At 45.6% G+C, this 24,635-nt stretch overlaps 1 protein-coding gene across 6 annotated transcripts in view; it reads right to left on the bottom strand.

Moving 5' to 3' along the window:
• CSMD2 (CUB and Sushi multiple domains 2) overlaps positions 1–24,635 on the bottom strand; it is a 494,027-nt gene that overhangs the window by 19,430 nt on the left and 449,962 nt on the right. For all 6 annotated transcript variants that reach the window (XM_072723914.1, XM_072723908.1, XM_072723910.1 and 3 more), the window contains exons 56-60: positions 16,757–16,930; positions 13,602–13,784; positions 9,813–9,989; positions 8,846–9,025; positions 8,214–8,387 (exon numbers count right to left, since the gene is read on the bottom strand). In XM_072723914.1, the coding sequence (XP_072580015.1) occupies positions 8,214–8,387; positions 8,846–9,025; positions 9,813–9,989; positions 13,602–13,784; positions 16,757–16,930 (888 nt within the window). The remainder of the gene's footprint in view (positions 1–8,213; positions 8,388–8,845; positions 9,026–9,812; positions 9,990–13,601; positions 13,785–16,756; positions 16,931–24,635) is intronic.

The raw sequence follows: 24,635 nt of genomic DNA, 5'->3' as shown, positions 1-24,635 counted from the left end.
AGTGGATACCTAGACAGACTAGGTCTGAGTGGCAGGTCTATGCAGGAAGAGGGAGCACCAAGCACTGTGGAAGGCCCAGATGCAAAGTTTACAAACAGTGGTAAGAATTCCAAGGGTTATTGCCCATCTCAGTGGTCATCCACTTGGCCACAGAAAATATGTTGTAGAACACAGCAGGTTAGAAATAAATATATTTGACTTCTTTACAGTGAGCTACAAGAAAGCAGACTACCAGAGTGAAAGTTCCCCAAGATGTCACTGCAAGCATGAAGAACACCCTTCCTGCTACGATGTGAATGTGTATGTGTGTGCACAGAGGTTCATAATCATATACAAAATAAAATGGAAGCAGGCTAGTATCCAGAATCTAGAAAGAACTTATCAAACTCAATACCCCAAAACCAAAACAAAACAAAACAAAAATCCAGTCAAGAAATGGGCAGAAGACATGAACAGGCATTTCTCCAAAGAACAGACACGTGAAAAAAATGCTCAACATCACTCAGTCTCAGGAAAATACAAATCAAAACCACAGTGAGATACTATCTCATACTGGTCAGAATGGCTAAAACTAACAACCCTGGAAACAACAGACGTTGGTGAGGACGTGGAGAAAGGGAAATCCTGTTGGTGGGAATGCAGGCTGGTGCAGCCCCTCTGTGAAACAGTATGGAGGTTCCTCAAAGAGTTAAAAATAGAGCTGCCTACAACCCCGCAATCGCACTACTAGGTATTTGTCCAAAGGATGCAAACATAGTGATTCGAAGGGACACATGAACCCCATTGTTTATAGCAGGAATGTCCACAAGAGCCAAAACATGGGAAGGGCTCAGATGTCCATCAACAGATTGACTGGATAAAGAAGATGTGGTGTATGCATATATATACGAATATTATTCAGGCATCTGAAAGGAATGAGATCTTGCCATTTGCAACGACGTAGATGGAACTAGAGGGCATTATGCTAAGTGAAATAAGTCAGGCAGAGAAAAACAAATACAAAGACCATATGATCTCACTTATATGTGGAATTTAAGAATCAAAACAAATGAACATAGGGGAAAGGAAGGGGAAATAAAATATGATGAAATTTGAGAGGGAGTCAAACCATAAAAGATGCTGAACTCTAGAAAACACACGGGTTGCTGGAGGGGAGGGAGTGGGGGTAAGGGTAATTGAGTGTTGGGCATTAAGGAGGTGATATGATGTAATAAGTACTGGGTGTTAGATGCAACTGATGAATCACTAAATTTTACTTATGAAACTAATAAAAGTCTGAAAAAAGATATATTCTAAAAAAATTTTTGAAAATTGAAAAAGATAAAGTGGAAGCAGGACCAGCACCTCTGCTGGGGGAAGCCTCTATGGGAGCTGGGGAGTCTAGACCAATTAGAAGTCAGTAACAGGCTGACTTGATCAGAAGTCCCCAAATCCAGGAAGAGGCAGCTCAATGAACAAGAGGTACAAATGGATGACAAAGAGCAGCTCTCTCTTGATAAGAAATGTGGTGCCAATTAAAACAACAAGACACCTTTTTAAACTTCCTGGGCTAGTAAATATTAAAAGATATTGGCAAAATCCATTATTAATGAGGACACGAGTCAAGAAATATTCTCATAAACTGTTGGCAGGAGCGTGAGGTGGGATTCTTTCTAGAAGACAGTTTGGCAACATGTAGCAAGACATACAGAGGCATGCCCTCTGGCTCAGCATTTTCTCTCTCCTAGGAATTTACCACCAGAGTAAAGAAATGTTATCCTCAACAACAGTTATTGCAGAACTGCTTCTAATGTGATTAAACCAAAGAAACCTAAATTCACCATCAGTAGAAGATTTTTTTTTAAAATATATTTTTTTAAAATTATTTATTTATTTATTTATGATAGTCAGAGAGAGAGAGAGAGAGAGAGAGAGAGAGAGAGAGAGGGGCAGAGACACAGGCAGAGGGAGAAGCAGGCTCCATGCACCGGGAGCCTGATGTGGGATTCAATCCCGGTCTCCAGGATCGCGCCCTGGGCCGAAGGCAGGCGCCAAACCGCTGCACCACCCAGGGATCCCCTAAAAAAGATTTTATTTGTTTATTCATGAGACACACACACACACACACACACACACACACACACACACAGAGGCAGAGACACAGGCCGAGGGAGAAGCAGGCTCCACACAGGGAGGCCGGCATGGGACTTGATCCCAGGACCCCGGAGTCATGCCCTGAGCCACCCAGGCATCCGCCAGTAGGAGATTAAACCAGTTGTGGTAGCTACAATAAGGAGATTCTTTAAGCTATTACAAACGATGATGTGCAGATCAGTATGCATTGATGGAGAAAGGTGGTTATGGTCTATCGATGAAGACAAGTCACAAACATGTCTGCACAGCATGATTTAATGCCATTTACAGAAAATTGTACATATTTGTGTACAAAAGCATTGCGGTTGGGGTGGAAGCACAGTCAAGAGCTCAACCCTGGTTATCTTTGGGGGGCTAGAGCTCAGATGACTCACATTCTGTGTCTTTTCAGATATGGTACATTGTTTTAGGAAGACCATAATTCACTGTTTAAAAGCAATTTGGCTATTTCTCAAGAAGTAGAAAGAAGGGATCCTTGGGTGGCTCAGTGGTTTGGCATCTGCCTTTGGCCCAGGGCGTGATTCTGGAGACCTGGGCTCAAATCCCACGTCAGGCTCCCTGCATGAAGCCTGCTTCTCCCTCTGCCTGTCTCTCTCTCTCTCTCTCTCTCTCTCTCAATGTCTCTCTCTCATGAATAAATAAATAAAATCTTTAAAAAAAAGAAGTAGAAAGAAGAAAAGCAAGGCTTCTGAGTCCATACTCCATCTTGACACTTGCTTGCTACCTTCCTAATGTTTCCCTGGAGGTGTCCAAAGACCTTAAGGGATGACCAGACACCAAATGCTGTCTTTCCTGAGTCCACTTTTGAGCTTTTGGTCCTAACTTCTGCTGAAATATCCCAAACTGAAGCACATTTTCAGAGGAATCCAATGTCATGGGTATGTTGACAGTTTTCTACAGAATTAGATAAATGCCTAGTAGGAACAAAAATTGGTCCTAGTGTTTGTTCAAAGCATGGGCACCAAGAAAACCTACCAGAACCCAATTATGTGGCATGACAAGAATAAGTGAGTAAGTGAGCTCTGGGATGGACTTGGGTTCCTGGGGACACAATTAGACCAGATGGATAAGAAACTCTTTCACCAAAAAATCATGTGTGCCCCAGGATCTTTTCTGTGCAGGATATTTTCCATAAAGACAGGCATGTTTCCAGCAGAGGCCCCTTCCAGATCTTTGGGAACTAGCCATCCACTGAATAATCTTTCATGTTAAGAAACACCTTCCTTATTTCTGGCTTATTAACCTCCTTCCACCATGACTCCACACAGTGTCCACAGTCAGGGCTCAGTTAGGATCTTCTCATTATTTTCCTTTAAACTCCCTTTATTTTTATTTTTTTTTTTAATTTTTTAAAAAATTTTTATTTATTTATGATAGTCACAGAGAGATAGAGAGAGAGGCAGAGACACAGGCAGAGGGAGAAGCAGGCTCCATGCACCGGGAGCCCGACGTGGAATTCGATCCCGGGTCTCCAGGATCGCGCCCTGGGCCAAAGGCAGGCGCCAAACCGCTGCGCCACCCAGGGATCCCTAAACTCCCTTTAAAAGCATCTCTGGCAGGGAGTTTCCAAGATGGCAGAGGAGTAGGAGACCTTAGATTTGCTTGGTCCCAGGAATTAAGCTCGATAGCTATCAAATCATTCTGAAGACCTGGGAATTCAACCAGAGATGTAAGAAAATAATTGCTGCAATTCTACAAATAGAAAAGTGACCACTTGCTGCAAGAATGACAAGATGGAAAAGTTCATTTCAAAAAAGAGGATAAGGGATCCCTGGGTGGCACAGCGGTTTGGCGCCTGCCTTTGGCCCAGGGCGCGATCCTGGAGACCCAGGATTGAATCCCACGTCGGGCTCCCGGTGCATGGAGCCTGCTTCTCCCTCGGCCTATGTCTCTGCCTCTCTCTCTCTCTCTCTCTCTGTGACTATCATAAATAAAAAATAAAAATTAAAAAAAAAACAAAAAAAAAACAAAAAAGAGGATAAGAGGAAGTACTGACTGCCAGGGAACTAATGAGTATAGATGTAAGAGAGATGTTGGAACTAGGGTTCAGAATAATGATTATAATGATATTAGCTGGGCTTGAAAAAGGCATAGAAGACACTAGAAAATCCGTTTCTGGAGAAATAAAAGAACTAAAATCTAATGAAGTCGAAATAAAAAAGGCTATTAATGAGATGCAATAAAAAATGGAGGCTCTAACTGCTAGGATAAGTGGAGAAGAGAGAATTAGTGATATAGAGGACAAAATGATGGAGAATAAAGAAGCTGAGAAAAAGAGAGATAAACAACCACTGGATCACGAGGGGTGAATTCGAGAGAAAAGTGATTCCTTAAAGTGAAACAACTTTAAAGTCCTGGGGGCTTTAACAACCTACTCACTGCAATGGACAGATCAATCTAAGGAGAAGATCTACAAGGAAACAAGGGCTTTGAATAATACACCAGACCAGATGGACTTTACAGATATTTTTAGGGCATTCCATCCTAAAGCAACAGAATACACATTCTTCTTGAGTGCAAATGGAACATTCTCCAGAATAGATGACATACTGGGATACAAAGCAGGTCTCAGCTGGTACCAAAAGAATGGGATCATTCCCTGCATATTTTCAGACCACAATGCTTTGAAATGAACTCGATCACAATAGGAAATTTGGAAGAAACTCAAACACTTGGAGGTTAAAGAACATCCTATTAAAGAATGAATGGGTCAACCCGTAAATTAGAGAAGAATTAAAAAGATTCATGGAAACAAATGAAGATGAAAATACAACTGTTCAAAACCTTTGGGATGCAACAAAGGTGGTCCTAAGTGGGAAGTATATAGCAATACAAGCCTTTCTCAAGAAATAAGAAAGGTCTCAAATATGCAATCTAACTTTATACCTAAAAGAGCTGGAGAAAGAACAGTAAACAAAGCCTAAGCCCAGCAAGAGAAGAGAATTAATAAAGATGAGAGCAGAAATCAATGAAATGGAAACCAAAAGAACAGTAGGACAAATCAATGAAACTAGGATCTGGTTCTTTGAAAGCATTAATAAGACCCTTAACTCCCTGGCCAGACTTAGCAAAAAGAAAAGAGAAAAGACCCAAATAAACAAAATCATGAATGAAAGAGGAGATCACAACCAACACTGAAGAAATACAAACAATTGTAAGAACATATTATGAGCAATCATATGCCAAAAAATTAGGCAATCTGGAAGGGATGGATGCATTCCTAGAAACATATAAACGATCAAAACTGAAACAAAGAGCTAGAAAACCTGAACAGACCATAACCAACAAGGAAATTGAGGCAGTAATGAAAAATCTCCCAACAAACAAGAGTTAAGGGCCAGACAGCTTCCCTGGGGAATTCCACCCAACATTTAAAGAAGAATTAATACCTATTCTTCTGAAGTGGTTTCAAAAAATAGAAATGGAAGGAAAACTTCCAAACTCTATGAGGCCAGCATTACCTTGATCCCCAAACCAGACAAACATCCCCCCCAAAAGGAGGATAACAGACCAATATCCCTGATGAACATGGATGCAGAAATTCTCACCAAGATACTAGCCAATAGGACCCAACAGTACATTAAGAGGATTATTCACCACAGCCAAGTGGGATTTATTCCTGGGCTGCAAGGCTGGTTCAACATCTGCAAATCAATCAGTGTGATACACAACATTAATAAAAGAAAGACAAGAACCACATGATCCTCTCAATAGATGCAGAAAGAGCGTTTGACAAAGTACAAAGTTTTTCTTGATTAAAACTCTTCACAGTGTAGGGATAGAGGGAGCATCCCTTAATATCATAAAAGTCATATACAAAAAGCTCACAGTGACTATCATTCTCAATGAGGAAAAATGGAGAGCTTTCCCCTCAGGTCAGGGATGTCCACTCTCACCACTGCTGTCCAACATAGCATTGAAGTCCTGGCCTCAGCAATCAGGCAACAAGAAGAAATACATGGGCATCCGAACTTGCAAATAAGAAGTCAAACTCTCCTTCTTTGCAGATGACATGATACTGTACCTAGAAAACCCAAAAGACTCCACCCCAAGATTGCTAGAACTCATACAGCAATTTGGCAATGTGGCAGGATACAAAATCAATGCCCAGAAGTCAGTGGCATTTCTATACACTAACAATGAGACTGAAGAAAGAGAAATTAAGGATTCAATCCCATTTACAATTGCACCCAAAAGCATTAGATACCTGGGAATAAACCTAACCAAAGAGGTAAAGGATATGTACCCTAAAAACTACAGAGCACTTCTGAAAGAAATGGAGGAAGACACAAAGAGATGGAAAAATATTCCATGCTCATGGATTGGAAGAATTAATATTGTGAAAATGTCAATATTACCCAGGGCAATTTACACATTTAATGCAATCCCTATCAAATCCTATACCATGGACTTTCTTCAGAGAGTTGGAACAAATAATCTTAAGATTTGTGTGGAATCAGATAAGACCCTGAATAGCCAGGGGAATATTGAAAAAGAAAACCATATCTGGGGGCATCACAATGCCGGGTGTCAGGTTGTACTACAAAGCTGTGGTCATCAAGACAGTGTGGTCCTGGCACAAAAACAGACACATAGATCAATGGAACAGAATATAAAACCCAGAAGTGGACTCTGAACTCTATGGTAAACTAATATTTGACAAAGGAGGAAAGACTCTCCACTGGAAAAAAGACAGTCTCTTCAATAAATGGTGCTGGGAACATTGGACATCCACGTGCAGAGGAATGAAACTAGACCACTCTCATGCACCAGACACAGAGATAAACTCAAAATGGATGAAAGATCTTAATGTGAGACAAGATTCCATCAAAATCCTAGAGGAGAACACAGGCAACACCCTTTTTGAACTTGGCCACAGCAACTTCTTGCAAGATCCATCCATGAAGGCAAGAGAAACAAAAACAAAAATGAACTATTGGGACTTCATCAAGATAAGAAGCTTTTGCACAGCAAAGGATACAGTCAACAAAACTAAAAGACAACCTACAGAATGGGAGAAGATATTTGCAAACGACGTATCAGATAAAGGGCTAGTTTCCAAGATCTATAAAGAACTTATTAAACTCAACACCAAAGAAACAAACAATCCAATCATGAAATGGGCAAAAGACATGAAGAGAAATCTCACAGAGGAAGACATGGCCATGGCCAACACGCATATGAGAAAATGCTCTGTATCACTTGCCATCAGGGAAATACAAATCAAAACCACAATGAGATACCACCTCACATCAGTGAGAATGGGGAAAATTAACAAGGCAGGAAACCACAAATGCTGGAGAGGATGTGGAGAAAAGGGAACCCTCTTGCACTGTTGGTGGGAATGTGAACTGGGGTAGCCACTCTGGAAAACTGTGTGGAGGTTCCTCAAAGAGTTAAAAATAGACCTGCCCTACGACCCAGCAATTGCACTGTTGGGGATTTACCCCAAAGATTCAGATGCAATGAAACGCCGGGACACCTGCACCCCGATGTTTCTAGCAGCAATGTCCACCATAGCCAAACTGTGGAAGGAGCCTCGGTGTCCATCGAAGGATGATGGATAGAGAAGCTGTGGTCTATGTGTACATGGGATATTACTCAGCCATCAGAAAGAACAAAATCTTGGCATTTGCAACAATGTGGATGGAACTGGAGGGTGTTATGCTGAGTGAAACATAATCAGAGAAGGACAATTATCATATGATCTCACTCGTGTGGAATTTAGGGACCAGCACGGAGGGTCATAGAGAAGGGAGGGAAAAGTAAAACAAGATGAAATCAGAGACAAAGACAAACCCTGAGAGACTTAATCACAGGAAGCAGACTGAGGGGGGTTGGAGGGGGTGGGGGGATGGGTATCGGGGTCACGGGCAGTAAGGAGGGCTCAGGGCACAAGGAGCGCTGGGGTGACGTGAGCTTGAGGGACACCGACCTCCACCCCTGGAAGCAGTAATACATTACATGGTAACGTGACCCCACGTCCCCGGCCCGGCTGACCCCGCGGGGGGCCGTGCTGCCCCAGGCCTTCCCGGACGGCGGCAGGGCCCCCACCGAAGCCCTGTGGTCGGGACACTTACGGAAGCACTGAGGCAGCTCTCCGGTCCAGGACCCGTTCCCCTCACAGGTGAGCACGGCGGGCAGGGATAGCTGGTAGCCCTCCAGGCAGGCATAGGTCACGCTCGAGCCCCACGTGAAGTCAGATCCCACCACCTTTCCGTTGGGAAGCAGCTGAGGGGGCTTGCACACGATGGCTGGGGCCGGGAGACCAAGGTGCCGGGTTCTGCGGCTGGCCCCCGCCCCGCACCCTGCGCCCCGCGTCCCACACCGCATGCCCCAGGCCCCAAGCCCTGCACCCCAGGCCCAGGGCCCATGCCCCACGTCCCACATCCCACGCCCTGCACCCTGTGCCCCATGCCCTGCACCCCACGTCCCACATCCCATTCCCCACCTCCCAGCCCCACACCCCATGTCCCAAGCCCCACACCCCGCACCCTGGTACCCGTGTCCCAGTCCCCCATGCCCGCTGGGGCTCTAGGCTACACAGGGAGACCCAAGGACGCCCCGTCCTAGTCAGGGAGCTGGTGTCCCTTTGCCTTTTACGATGTCCTCGAGTGCCCCAGTCCCCCCACGAAGTGTCACCAGGGCCCCGGCTGTCGCCTCCCCCGATGCTTCAGGGCCCGTGGCCGTCCCCCGTGCAGCCTGGACGCACCTTTGCACACGGGCTTGGTGCCGTTCCATGTGCGGTCCTTGGTGCAGCTCAGCACGGACACCCTGTGCGACTCCATCGTGTAGCCAGGGACGCACTGGAACGTCACGGTTCTGTTGTACCTGAAGTCGCTGCCCAGCCGGAGGCCGTTGGCTGGAATCCCAGGGTCGCCACAGTTTATGACTAGGACCAAGGGGAAAAAGGCCTCGTCGCTGTCTGCACAGGCCTCCGCCGTGCCGCACCCCAGGAGCCCCCGGGCCCCAAGCCGTCCAGGAGAGCAGAGGCCTGCCCAGGGGCCGCGGCTCCCCGTGAAGGTCCCTTGCAGCCCCAGCGCTCCCCGACCCTGGGATGGGAAGCCGGCAGGGGCCCGGAGAGCTGCGCGTTCGGTGCCGAGGGCTGCGGAGGCTCCTGCCGTCCTGCCTGGGGGGCCCTCGGGACATCATGACGGCAAGTGGGGGAGGGTCTGCTGAGCTCGGGCCTTGGAACAGAAGTGACCCGGATGTGGGGATCTGGACGGAGCCCCGAAGTCACAGGGCTTGGAAAGGCCCCTGTCATCACACTCGCTTCACTCCATCGGGGACCCCCAGTGACTTGCTTCCCAAGGGACGGGGTCTGGGGCCGCCCCCAAGAGGGGAGGAAGGGGGCGGTGGGGCTGTGCAGGCTGGAGAGGCAGCCGTGTGGGGTGGGCTGGGGCCCAGGGGATCTACGGGGACAGCGAGGAAGGTGGCGGCCGTAACCTGGCTGAGAAGCAGGCTGAGCGCGGACAGTCTGGCGGGAGAGGGACCGGGAAGCCGGGGCGGGGGGGGGGGGGGGGGGGCGGGAACCCCAGGCACTGCAAGCCCCCTGTCCTCCGCGCTGTGGGGGGCCGCAAGTGACACGTGCACCCCAAGTGACTCCTTTGTCCGGTGGGGGTCAGGCGTGGCGGGGGAGTGGGCCCGTGCCCCAGGGCGACAGCCTGCGGCGGCCTCACCTATGCACTCGGGGTCACCGCCCGTCCAGGTGCCGTTGACGGAGCAGTGGCGGCTGAGCAGGCCCGCGGCGTAGTAGCCCTCGCGGCACTCGTACACCACGGAGCTGGCGAAGCCCAGGCCATCGCTGAACACCACCCGGGCGTTGCTGGGGGTCCCCGGGTTCCCGCAGGAGATCACTGGGGGCCAGAGGGGCGCGTTAGTCACCAGGTGGGCGGCCGGGAGTGGCTGGGGGCCCCGTGTTCCGCAGGGGGGCCCTGTGGCCCCCGACGACCTTCAGGCTGTTTCAGTGTCTGGGCCTCCCGCCCTCAGAAGGGAAGACACACCCGCATGCACTCTCCTTAACCGTCATCTCTTTTATGATCCCCCCTAAAGTCTTAAACAATTCCTTAATGTCACCAGATGTCCAACCAGAGCTTAATTTGCTTCAAGTGTCCCCCCCCCCTTATTTTACAGTTGATTTGTCTGAATCAGGGTCCAAAGGGGACTCCTGATGGGCACGTCTCGGAGACTCTGAATTCAGGGATTCCTGTCCCTCGTCCTGCATCTGTCGGGCTCCAGGGCTTCTCCGGGGCAACTCCCCGCTTTCCAGACATTACGACGGCCCCCCCGAGGCCCTGGCTGCTCTGTCCCTCGCAGCCGCTGGAGCCGCACAGGTGGTCCTGTCTCCCCCCTGTGTCGCGTCACAAGGCACAGGACGTCTGGCTGGTGGCTCCCTCGTGAGTCTGAGGCCGATGGGGCGGGCTTGGGTTCGCCCATGTCACCAGGGCAAGGCTCCGCGGGCCGTTCACTGAATGGTCTGGGCAAGCGCTTGATGACTGTCGGCTGGACTCCTTATCTCCTTGGGGGACAGAAAACGGTGGCACCGACCACTGGTTCTCTCCACACCAGCTGGTGTTCTTGAGTCGGGACTTGCCCGTCATCAGATACTTGCCTTCCCTCAAATACAATTCATAAAGGAAGGCTCGGGAATGTTCGATTTTCTTTTTTATCAGGTGTGAGATAATGATTTGGTTTCCTAGCAAGCTCTGCGGATGACCCATAGGCCCTGGGGCTCGTGGATTTAAATTTATTGTGTCACCACCCACTGCCGCTATTGTTCGTATTAGCAGGTCTCTGGCTGGAGGGAGCCTCTCCAGGTTGGCTTGTGTGCTCCTCGGACTCGATCCCACTTGCCTCCAGTAGGTTCCCTGCGGGAGTGACAGGAGGGCCCGTGTTCATCATGTATATCCTGGCCCCGTCCCGGAATCAGCCACTTCTATGGAGAGCTCTGCTTCCTTTTGATGGAGAAGGGACTTAAGAACCATAATCTGAAAGCTCCGAGTACTCATTGCCACAGAGGTGCTCATGGATTCCACACTTTCAGGATGGCTAGAGCTGGGAAAATGACTTTCTAAGCTGAAAATTCACAGAGTTTATGCTGAGATTACCAATCCAAATTTAAAATTGAGAGTTTTTCCTTAGCTTCTTTATTTTTCTATCTCTTTAATGCCAAAAATCTTGGTTCTTAATCACAAATAATGTCCTCAAAAAGTTTCAGAATGGTACTATCCATATTATTACTGACAATATGAGTGCTGAAAACAACTTAGGATTTCATTGTCATTCTCTTTGTCCTCGGGGCATGTACACCATAGTCAAAGTCCACTTTTTTTCAAGTCAGTTGAGATAATTCTCTGGATCATTGAGTCACCGCTTCAGTATGTAGTTAGGTTCATTCGTTTTCATTTTGATTTTGATATTTAGAGATTGCCCGTTTCTTTTTTTTTTTTTAAAGATTTTATTTATTTATGCATGAGAGACATAGAGAGAGGCAGAGACACAGGCAGAGGGAGAAGCAGGCTCCATGCAGGGAGCTCCATGCGGGACTCGATCCCAGGACTCCAGGATCACGCCCTGGGCTGAAGGCGGCGCTAAACCCCTGAGCCACGGGGGCTGCCCAAAATTGCTCATTTCTGATCTTCGATTTAACTTTACTTTGCTGCGGATATACAACATGTACGTGGTCCCAAAGTCAAATGTGCAAATGATTCCTATATAATGCCCACCCACAACAAGTATCTGTGCTGCCTACATGCTGGGAACATAGTGGACGTCATGTCCCCTATCCTCGAGGAGCCTTAAGGACCTACTTATAAATAGCTGAATTAAAATATGTAGTAAATTTTACACTTGAAGGAAGAAAATGCTGTAAGAAGGGAGGAGCTCATTGGGGCTGCAGATGGAAGGCTGAGTAGTGCTTTGACAGGTAAGTGGGAGCTTGTCAAGGAAAGCCACGGAGAATCACGGGCATGTCATACACACACTCATCCGACATTCACCTCCAGGTCCACGCTCTCAGCCACCCACTTTCTGTTCCCTGGACGCTCCCGACATGGTGACTGACTCCATGCTGGGATCTGAGTGGCCTGAAACAGCGGGTCACAGCGGGTATTTGGGAAGCATTCTGCATTCTGCAATCTCCTGCTGCCAATACTCTCCCGCCGCCACAGATCTCTTACGATGCCTACAAAATCCTATGGCAATAGGGGCTCCTGGGTGGCTCAGCTGGTTAGGTGATCTCAGCCCGAGTTAGATCTCGGGGTTGTGAGTTCAAGCTCCCACGGAGCATGAAGCTTACTTAAAAAAAAAAAAAAAAAAAGAAATCCTATGGAAACTAACTTTGCAAAAGCAAAGGCAAGTCAGAAAGGCAGACGGGTGGTAGAGGGCCCTGGACCGTCTGTAGCCTTTCCTGGGCAGGTGCCCCCTGACGGGGGCCAGAACATCGCCTCTCCCTCTGTAGGACTTCACAGCCTCAGCCTCGAGGGCCAATCTCTGACCATCGCTTCTTGTCTCTTTAGCTCCTAACCTCAGGGATTCATTCTCTGGTGACATTTTGATTTCAGTGGGACCTAGAACCCACCGGTCCCGCCACTTTGCCACTGCCCCTTATTTGTCTCATTGGCCATCTCCCTCCTCATCCAGCAGGTGCCCGAATCCATCACAGTCACTGCCTTGCACGCACCCTCGGTTCCCTTGCCACTCACTGCCAACGTCTTGGCTGCCTGATAAAACCCCAGCCGTTCGCCTAGTGCTTCGCCCACCTTATGTCCACACCCGTGGGACAAAGACACAGGTGGAAGCTGCAGCTCTCACCTTAAACCAATGGCCTGGTTCCTTGAGTGAGCCTTTGGCACCGCCAGCCACGGCTTCTTTCCCTATTGGACCCCCTTGCCTCTCTTCCCGCAGCCTCCTCCTTCTTCCAGCACCTTCTCACACACCCTAACTCTCAGCGGCTATGCCGATTCCTAGCTAGCAGGCCATATTTTAGGTAGAGACAGCGAGGTCCTGGGAGCAGCTACAAAAAGTTAGACTCTGGGGAGAGAGGCTTTAAAATCAAGTTATTTTCAGAAATTTAGAAGCGGGTGGAGAAATGTTGCTTCCCCCACTGGAGCTGCGTCAGGACCCATCAGTACGGGCTTCCCTTATGTTTAGGGACTTTTAAAAATTAGATTTGTATTTCTTTTGGCACTTTGGGAACTTGCCCTACAGTCTCTTCCCTTACGCGACAGTGCGAGAGTGCGTGGTGTGTCGGCCATACCGCCGTGAGCCTGGTCCCCACTACAGCGTGGGACACAGCATCGCTGGGGGACCGAGAGATGGGTGAGAAGGCAGGGTTCTGGGTCCCTTCTGGGGCCTTCCCTAGGCGGGGCCAGGGACCGTCGACGGCTCCGGGCTGGGGTCCAGTGGGGGTGCGAGGGCAGCTGCAGGGCATGGGGACACGGGCTGGTGTGGGGGCCCACAGACGTTACCTCGGCACTCAGGCTGTGCGCCGCTCCACGAGCCGTTGCCCTGGCAGGTGCGCTCGGACGATCCGCGGAGCATGTGGCCCGCCTCGCAGCTGAAGCGCAGCAGGCTGCCCGGGCTGAAGCTGTCCCCCAGCCGGATGCCGTGCGCGGGGGTCCCCGGGTCGCCGCAGAGTCCCGTGCTCGTTCCTGTAGGGGCCAGAACCACAGCGGCCCCGCTGGGTGAGCCCAGACCGCGGCGGGGGCACCAGGAGACGCAAACACGGGCCGGGGTCGTGCTCCTGCTGCGTGGACCCGGCCTCGCTGCCCAGGAGTCAGAGCCTACGAGGCCTGAGGTCCCGAGTGGGGCCCTGGGGACCGCGCAGCACGGAGAAAGGGAACCGCCTCACACAGTCACAGTGGCTGCAGCCAAGTGCGGGAGCAGAGGTGTTGGCGAGGACACAGAGGAGGGGGACCTCCACACTGAGCGTGGGAAGCCAGGCTGGTGCCACCCCTGACGGCAGCGTGGATGGTCCTCAGAGGGTCAGAATTGGGCTGCCCTACGACGCAGCCACCTCACTGCTGGGGCTTCACCCCAAAGATACTGATGTACTGAAACCAAGGGACACCAGCTCCCCAGCTTCACAGCCACAGTGCCCACAGTAGCCACACTGCGGGAGGAGGCCATCGACAGGTGATGGATGAAGAAGACGCGGTCTATGTATACAATGGGGTAGCAGCCATCAAAACATGAAATCTTGGCATTTGCAACGACGTGGATGGAACTAGAGGGTATTATGGTAAGTGACGTAAGTCAATCAGAGAAAGACAATTATATAATCTCACTCATATGTGGAATTTAAGAAACAGCACAGAGGATCACAGAGAAAGGGAGGGAAAAATAAAACAAGACAGAAGCAGAGGGAGACAAACCATAAGAGACTCTTAATCACAGGAAACAAACTAAGGGTGGCTGGAGGGGGTGGGGGGGATGGGGAAATGGGGTGACAAGCATGAAGGAGGGCATGTGATGTAATGAGCAGTGGGTGTTATATAGGCCTGAGGAATCACTGAGCTCTACCTCTGACACTAATAATACACTGTGTGTTAATTAATTGAATTTAAATAAAATTTAAAAAAGAGAGAAAGCAGAGGGAAGGCTGTGTGGTGGAGATGAGGCCTTTGCTCTCTGGCCAGTGCCAGTGTGGCATGTCAGTGGGCCAAGCTGGCCCTTCCCTCCCGTCCTCCTCCTTCCCGTCACCCCTTCCCCACAATCTCTATGGACTCTGTGCACTCTGAATCCCGAGTTCCAGCATTTTAGCTCACATGCCCAGAATTCTCTTGGCCCAACTATTGGGAGTGTCTCCTAATGTCTCTATCTCCTAAACTCTCCCTGGTAACCCATCTTCCACTTTATCCTCAAACCTGGACAATGAACAGCCGTCAACCATCTGGTCTTGTTTCTTTCCTGCTGAGACATCTCCACTGGCTTCCCGTTGCCTACGGGTCAAAGTCTAGAGCCCTTAGTGTAGTCTTGTCTTCTCAACAGTCCAGCTGGAATCTGGATCCTGGGCCTGTAGTTGAGGATTCCTGAATTCTCCAAGTAAGCAACACAGCTGAATTTTGGGCAATGTGTTTTGGGCTCTCTCATTCCATCCTTTGCCCCTTGCCTCCTGCTACATTTCTGCGTTTATCTGGGTCCTGATAGTGAACAGACCCACCCATCTACGTTCATCTGGGTCCTAATAACGTACAGACCCACCCATCTGCATTTATCTGGGTCCTGATAGTGTAGAGACCCACCCAAGAGAGTGCTAAGGACCCAAGAGGCAGAGGAGGGTAGAGAACAGGAGACAAAGCCACAAAGTTGAGGCTTGTGGGAGTCAACACCCCTCATAACACAGAGACGTAGAGGAGACATCATTAGATCAGACTAGGCCAAAGGAAGCATGAGGAAGGAAGAGGAAAACTAAGGAAAAAATGGCAACTTCATGAGAAGATAGGTTGCCATCTGACGTGGCAAGTACCTCCTCATGAACCACGTGTATGGGCATTAAATGGTAACGTCTGGGTGAACACATCTAGCTTGTGGGAGTAAATAAATGTTTTGTGTACACCCCACCATTTACCATACCATCTTCTTGATCTTGGAATTACTTTCTTTTGTCATTTAGTCTCAGAGTGTGAGAACACTGTAGAATCCGATGTTGCTCTCTACCAAGGAAGGGAGATTTGTTCGATCTTCAACTCAAACATTTGGGAAAAAGGGCCTATCTCACTTGCCTAGATTTCCTCCCTGTTCAAGTTTTCTGGGGTGGAGCTAATGCAACAGGCTGCACTGGGTCCCCCTAAAGGCAGCTCTGATGGTGAGTACACTAACTCTCACTCCGGCTAGGTGACCTCAGCTGGGGCCTGAGGGTGGAGGTCTCCAGTCTTGAGAGTTTATTTTGACAGAATGGTCCCCACTGTAGCGTTTAGGGTGCTGTTTTGGTGATATAAGGGAATCTGGGATGGAATATCGTCCCATGGGGGCAGACGGTGACTACCGGCCCTCTACTGAGGTGTATCAGCAAGATGAGGATGGTAGAAATGGGTGATGTACAACCTAGAGTGTCTCAAAGCTAGACCTCACTGCATGCCCTGACGGCCCCGGGGGCTTCTATCCTGTTACGCGTCACCTAGGTGCATGGCCACATGGAACGAGCCTCAGAAATATGACCCTGGGTTTCTGAAAGCATATTTCTTAGGACTGGCAGGAGATGGTGCAGCAAAAGATGGTGTCTGTAAGTCTCAGGAAGGGAGGAGTGATATTCTCACGAGTGCACGTCTAGTCACTTATTCTTCACACCTCTCAGTTTCTTATCTAGGGAGGCCTGGGCTCCTCCTAGAAACATACGGAAATAAGTATCTGGACAGGGCTCTGGCCAGAGAGGGGACCTCACAAACTTGTGTCTTGTCTAGTGTTGCAATGTCTGGGCTACATGGGCTTGGCCAGAGCAGACTAAAGGGAGGAAGCTGCGCTTAGATCTCCAAAGGCTGAAGTCTGGTTGGGACTTCCAATAGCTGTGTTCTCTGCCTGTGAGATGGGGGTCTCCCTCCCACTGATCTGTCACACTCACACCTTGGGGGCTTGTCCATCCCCCCCCTCCCCGCCAAGGGCTCCCTCATGCCAGGCTCCATACCTGAGCAGTGGGGGAGGGAGCCAGTCCAGTGTCCATCCAGCCCACACATACGGGTGGCATTTCCAATCAGAGTCCTCTTGCCCGTGCAACTGTAACGCACGACCGCTCCCACGGTGTAGCTGTCCCCAGACATCTGGGCGTGGGGTGGGGAGCCTGGATGGCCACAGGACACCACTGTGGGGAAGAGCAAACATGTCAGCAACTGCACAAAAGGTTGGATCATCATCACAGGACACATGCTAGGCTTTCCGTAGTGACGACCAGAGAAGAGGAAGCCTGGATATCTACTGAAGTTTGCCTCCTGCTGACATGCTCACCTGCCATCAGCGGACAAGGCCCACCCGCCATTTTCCGTATGTGACATGAAGAGTAATACTTGTTTTAAGAGTTAAAGGAGCTAATAAGTGGGAAACTGCTCGGCGTGTAGCAGGTATCCAATGGCATCCGTCTCCTCTCTCCTTTGCCTCTTTTGCTCATCTCTCCCTAGTTCCTCATTGATGGAGGACATACCCAAGGGGTCTCGGGCAGGAAGGCAGTACACATAGCAAACCTAAGGTAGGAGAGACCACTGTCATCCTAGGACTGTCTGCACTGGCTACAGGTTCCAGAATAAGGCCAGTTCTAGTCTTTTTCCAGCTGCATCTTACAGATGCCCATGTCAATCATCCCCAACTTGTCCCCTTGAGTCTGCAAGTTCCCTCTCCTGAAACACCAAATTGTACCTGAACACCAGTGATAAGATTCAAACACCAGAGTATCCGAAGAAAACGAAAGCACTAGCTTGAAAAGACACGTGCCCCCCATGTTCACTGCCGTGCTGCCGCGGGGGCCCCGACATGGCGTTCACCCAAGCGTCTACTGGCGAATGAATGGATAGAGACGATGTGGCATGTGGGAATGTCATTTGCTTATAACAGGAATGAAATCTTGCCATTTGTGGCAACATGAACGGACCCTGAGGGCATTATACTAAGTGAAAGAAGTCATTCAGAGAAAGACAAATACCATATGGTCTCACTTCTCTAAAATAAAGCAAAACAGAAAACCCAAACAATAGAGCTTTCAGATACAGAGAATAGACTGGTGGTTGCCAGAGGCAGCGGATGGGAGGCCAAGGGGGTCGAAGGGAACAAACTTCCAGTTACAACATCAATAAGTCATGGGCTGTGATGTACAACAGTGACTAGGGTTACTGACACGGTATTCTGGCCGTGTCAATATGGTATTCCATATTCCATATTCCAAATATGGTATTCCATATTTGAAAGTTGCTAAGAGGCTAGATCTTAAAAGTTCTCATCATAAGAAACAAAATTCTAACGCTGGGTATGGTGATGGCTGCTAATCAGACTTACTGTGGTGATGGTTTCACGATGTATACAAGTATCAAATCATCATGTGGGGTACACAAAACTAGTATTGTGTTGTACGTCAATTATACCTCAGTTAATAAAGAAAGATTAGGGGCTCCTGGTGGCTCAGTTGGTTGAGTGTCTGTCTTCAGCCCCCAGGGCGTGATCCTGGAGGCCTGGGATCGAGTCCCACATCGGGCTCCCTGCATGGAGCCTGCTTCTTCCTCTGCCCGTGTCTCTGCCCCCCCACCCTCTCTCTCTGTGTTTCTTGTGGATAAATAAATAAAATCTTAAAAAAAAGTTGGATTTAGATATACATATAAAATATAGATATAAAATCTATACCTATATCTTTATTTATGTAATTTCTTACTGGCTTTTGTTCCTGTTTCTTTGGAGAACTCAGACTAATTGAGAACTGAGATGAATCCTAGATCTATATTGTTGTGAGAAAATACAGACAGTTGTTATTTTAAGGCAATAAATTGTGAGATATTTGTTACACAACAATAGATAACTGACTGGCTTCCCCTAGAGTGACTGATCCAAGAGACCAAGGTGGAGGTGGAAATGTCCTTTATGACCTTTTTTTTTAAACAAAGTTCTTTCTATCAGAGGAGTTCTTTTTTTTAATATTTTATTTATTTATTTATTTATGAGAGAGAGAGAGACAGAGACAGAGAGGCAGAGACACAGGCAGAGGGAGAAGTAGGCTCCATGCAGGGAGCCTGACATGGGACTCAATCCGGGGACTCCAGGATCACACCCTGGGCTGAAGGCAGTGCTAAACCGCTGAGTCACCCAGGGATCCCATGACCTAACTTTTTAAGTCATGTATCACCACATGACACAGACCAACCCTGGTACAATATAGGAGGATATGACATATGGATATGAACACCAGTAGGTGAGGCCATTGGAACCATCTTCAAGGTTGACTATCCTATCACTGTGCGAATGTACCACAATTTTCATCCATTTCCTGTGGATGAATTTTGGATTGTTTTCTGCTTTGGGCTTTTATGAATAACATTTATAAGAGCATTTTTCTTCATGTTTATCAATGCATATATGTACACATGTATGCTGGCTACTTACTGATTTCTGTGATTGCAGTTGGCTATTTTTCAGATCTTATTTAGCTATACAATTTTTCTTTGGTTAATTTGAGGATAGTGTTAAATTATGGTAATATCTAATAGTTTCTGAAAAAGTGTATGCAAAGCCTGAAATTATTTATTTATCACTGGGTTGATTGAGGCTACTTAGGTATCTGTAAAATTAGCAACCAGAGTATACTCTATTGTTTTATTCCTTTCCTGTGGTTTGTTCTTTTCAAAGAGGAAAAAAGTCAACAATAAAATGGAAAGATAAAACAGTGTCAATACCATTTGGCTGCTGTGGGTAAGGAAAACCCAGAAGAAGATGTAAGATAATAAACAGGAACAACTTACACTCAGTGTGTATTTGCATACAAACCAGGGAGATGAAGAGCACAGAGAAGGTGAGTAACTGCTTCTGCATTTCTCAATTTGTCAATATAAAAACATTTAAAAAATGTATTTAATGTTTATGCTTTTGTCCAAATGGGATCTCCAGATCCTGCAGTGGCTGTTTAGTTTCTAACTGCAAATAAGTTTTTTTTTAAATTTAATTTTTTTCTAACTGCAAATAAGTTGAGATGTGTACATGAAAATAGGCAAGATAGACATTTAGCACTGCTAATAATAGACTTTCTTATATTACAAGGGTACATACATAATGGGATTGAGGAAAAAGTAAAATATTGTAATTAAAAAACAACACAAATCACGATTAATGGTTGGGTGTGGACTATGCTGAGTCCCACAGCAAAACAGAAAGGACCCCATGATGGTTCCTAGGCCTTAAGTATGAGAATTGTACTTGATGATGGGCCAGCCTCCAGGGCTTCCACTGTTTCCTAAAGCATATGATATGGATCTGAGTCATGCATTGCCCTTGGTCCCCACACATCCGTGCCAATTAAAATAGTTTGCCTTCACCTGGAAGGAACAGCTGATTTTTACAGACTGAATTGATCAGGGGATATGTAGAGTACTCTACAATTTTCTATAAGCCTATTCACAGGTACTTTGGTCTTTCAGAAGTAAAAATTCAGTTAACCCACTAAAATAACAATCATGTCATGACAATCATGAAATATTAGTGAAAATGGTTATTCTGAGAGTCATTTGGTATCTTATAGGCAATGAAATTTCCTCAGGGTCTGGTGTTTTTGAAACATTCTCACCAAATCTAGGAAAAAACTTTACTTTTCCCCATCAAAAAAAAGTGAATAGTCTACTTGGGTTCTAGTGTTAGTATGTTATCTTTCTGGAAATCTTGCTGAAGCTCATATTCAGAGTGAGTAATAAACATTGGTGTCCTCAGGAATGTGTTCTAAAAAGAAGATCAGATCTCTCTGTCCCTAATAATGATATAATGTAGTGGTCTCAGTAATTAGTGAATGCAGAGTTTAGCCCCTTGTAAATCCCAATGAGAAAAAAGTCACAACTGGCTTTCTGAAGTAAAAAATATCAGCAACTATTGAGCATTAGTCATTTTTTCTTTTCTTTTCTTTCTTTCTTTCTTTTTTTTTTTTTTTTTTTTGGTGAGAGATAGTGGCTATCCTGTTTATAGGCTTTGGCTTCTGCAAGACTGAGAGCCTGATTCTGGTTCCCGCAGATTAAGATCAGTCCAATAAGAGAGCACAATGTAAACATAATAAAACACATGAGAAATAAGTCACAATAAGTGAGAATCAACAGAAACAATATAACAGAATTAGACTCATAAAGACGATGATACTGTAATTATCAGATATGGAAGGCATTATGAGTATATTTAATATGTGAAAGACATAAAAAGAGCATGTTTATAGAGGCACAGCACACAATGGAAATAATCAAGCAAATTTCAACAACGAACAAAACATCTCAAATACAAAAGAAATAACTGAAAATAGAAACTCAGTGAATAGTTAAACCTCAGCTAAGACATAGCTAAAATGATAATTAGTGAATGGTAGGACAGATGAGTTGCTTATGAACAGTTTTGAAAGAACAAACTCATGTAGAATAGTGAGAAGATTTATAGGTAGAGGTGAAAAGCCCACCAAGACTAGTGTAATAGCTGATTATCCAGAACAGAATTTTAGTTCAACTTTAAATTAGTTCAACCTAAAAAACACAATAATATTTATGTAAATTACTAATGTGGAGAGACCTGGGGAAATCTATCAGAGACGGGAAATATGAATGAGAGTTTCAGACACAGAGAATCACAAGAAGGTCTCATGTTAGAGATGAATCGCAAGAAGGTCTTCATGTTAGAAGTAGTGAAGGAAGAGAATGAGGAGAGACAGTATTTTTAGAACTGATAGCTGAGAATTCCCCAGATGTCAAAAAGCTGGGAAGCCTAAGGAATCCTCAAAAGGATAAATAAAATATCCAAACACAGTGTAGAAAAATTCAGAATGCCAACAAGAAAGAGAAGATCTTAAAGTCATCAAGATTAAAAACAAAACAAAACATCAGACTACCTCAAAGGTACAATGATTAGATTGAAGGTAGACTTGTCATTAAGAATAAATGCCAGCAGAGTGCACCAAGGGAGATATGTCAACCTGGACTTCTGATCCAGCTAAATTCTCATTTAATAACCAGGGAAAATGCAGAACACCAAAGACAGAGACAGATTTTTTTCAAAGGAGGGAAAGACTCCCTCCTTTCCCTCCTCCAGAGCAATAAAAGCTGACTCCTCCAGAGCAATAAAAGAGGTCAGAGGATATTAGAAAGATTTCCTTAATGGACTGAGAGAAAGTAACTGCCAACCTAGATTTCTAATCCTACCAAAAATATCTTTCAAAACTGAGGGACACATAAATGTATTACAGACAAACAAAAACTCAGAGTGCTTGCCACCAGGAGATCTTCATTAAATAAGCTTCTAAAGGATGCCCTTCAAATAGCAGGAAGATGATCCCATGGGGAAGGCCAAGATATAAGAAGAAATGAAAAACAAAGAAACTGGCAAATATATGGATAAGCAAAAGTGAACAATAATTTCATAGAACAACAATAATAATACATTGTGGGTTTAACAAACAAGGCAAAATTAAGATATAAGAAAACAATAACGTAGAAGTCAGAAAAACAAACCAAATTAAAGTGTTCTGATGTTATTGTATGATATAGGAAGAAGAGAGAGAGATTATCTTTAGACTTTTATAAGTGAAATTTTCCTGCTATAATTTCTTTTTTTTCCTGTTATAGTTTCTAACATAGCTATTAAATGTAGAGCATATAACTTACTAGAGAAGAAAAAAGGGAATTATAAAAATAATCCAGTTAAAGAAAGAAAAAAAAGAAACTAATGGGTAGAACAAACAGAAAACACAGAATTAGATGGTAGATTTAAAATCTAAATATATCAGTAATTTGACATGCTTAAAGTGATTTAAAAAAACTTTCTACCAAGAATTCTATAGCTAGCAAAACTATCCTTCAAACATGAAGGGGAAATTAAGATATTCTTGGATAAACACAGAGAATGCACCATTTGTAAACCTAGAAAGAAATTCTAAATTATAAAGAATTTCTACAGGAAGTCTTTAAGGCTGAACTGAAAGGACATGAAGGCACATGCAGAACTGAAAAACCCTGGTAAAGGTAACCACATAGGTAAATATAAACCACAGTGTAAGTGTATCTTTTTGTTTTAATTTTCTTTTCCTATCTGAGAAATGGCATGAAGCCATAATTGGAAACTTGTGTTGATAGGCATGCAATGTCTAAAGATGTAATATGTCCAACAGTAACAGCACAAAGGAGGAATATATATATATATTGGGCTCCATACTCAGCATGGAGTATTCTTTCCCTCTGCCCTTTCCCCTGCTCTCTCTCAAGTAAATAAATAAATAAATCTTTAAAAAATTGACAAATGTGTAAGTAGTCTAGAGAGAGAGAGAGAGAAAGAGAGAGAGAACGATTCAAATTACTAAACTAAATAAAGAATGAAAGTGGGGACATTACTACTAACCTACCCTGCTGGAATAAATAAATACTAAATAATTAATAATAAATATTAAATACTATGAATATGAACCATTGTATGCAAACAAATTAGATAATCCAGACGAAATGGACAAATTCTGAGATGTACACAGACTACCAGGGCTTCAGAAGAAGTGGAATATCTGAATCGAATTATAGTGAATAAACAGAATCAATTAATAATCAAAAAACTTTCAAAGAAAACCCAGGACTAGATGACTTCACTGCTGAATTCTATCAAATTTTTAAAGGAGTAACACCAATCTTCCCATTCCTAAAAACAGAAGAGGGACATTTTCCAACTCATTTTATGAAGCCAGCATCACTCAGAGCCAACAACATCACAAAGAAAGGAAACCGTGGATCAACATCCCTTACGAACTTAGCTGCGAAAATCCTCAACAAAATACTAGCAAATCAAGTCCAGCAGCACATTAAAAGGATTACACCATGACGAGGTGTGATCCGTTCCCTAAACACTAGAGTGGTTCAACATATGAGAATTAATCAATCAATCAATTGATATAAGGCACTGTGTTAATAGAATGGCGGGGAGAGGGGAACCACATGGTCATTTCAACAGTTGCAGAAAATGCATTTGACAAAATCCAACACCATTTCATGGTAAAAATGTTCAACAAACTAGAAATAGAAGGAAAATTCCTCACTAGGAATAGAAGCGAAATTCCTCACTCATAAAGGGAAAGATTTACATTAACTCTCCGGCTAACATCATCCTTAATGGTGAGAAACTGAAGGCTCCTCTCCAAGGACTAGGAACAAAGGGTGGATGTCTGTTTTGCCTCTTCTATTATTATTATTATTATTATTTTTATTTTTATTATTTTTATTTTTATTTTTATTACTATTATATAGGCTCCACATCTAGCATGCAGCTCAGTTCAGGGCTTGAACTCATGACCCTAAGATTGAGACGTGAGCTGAGATCAAGAGTCAGATGCTTCACTGAGTGAGATACCCAGGCTCCACTGTTTTGCCATTTCTGTCCAACGTCATATTGGAAGTTCTAGCTAGGGCAATCTAGTGAGAAAAAGAAACAAAAAGCATCCAGATTGGAAAGGAAGAAATAAAACTATGTCTGTTCACGGATGATATGATCTTAGATTATTATGTTACGTCGGATTGGCCAATGGTTTCTTAAATGTGCCACCAAAAGCACAAGTGATGGAAGAAAAGAATACATAAATTGGGTTTCATTAAAACCAAAAATTTCCATGCGTAGGAGGACGTTATCCAGAAGTGAGAAGGCAATCTGGAGAACGGGGCACGTCTGCAAATGATACCTCTGATAGGGGTGCGGTAGCCAGAATATATAAAGAGCTGCTAAAACTCAACAACACAAAGACAAACATTCAAGTCTGGGAGGGGGTAGGGAGCTGGAACAGACATTTCTCTAGAGAAGAGATACCAAAGGCCAAAAAGCATAAC

This window comes from Vulpes vulpes, chromosome 10 (assembly GCF_048418805.1).
Source record: "Vulpes vulpes isolate BD-2025 chromosome 10, VulVul3, whole genome shotgun sequence".
Lineage (NCBI taxonomy): Eukaryota > Metazoa > Chordata > Mammalia > Carnivora > Canidae > Vulpes > Vulpes vulpes.
Note: the sequence above shows the minus strand (reverse complement) of the source record. Positions and strands in the feature narration are given on the sequence as shown.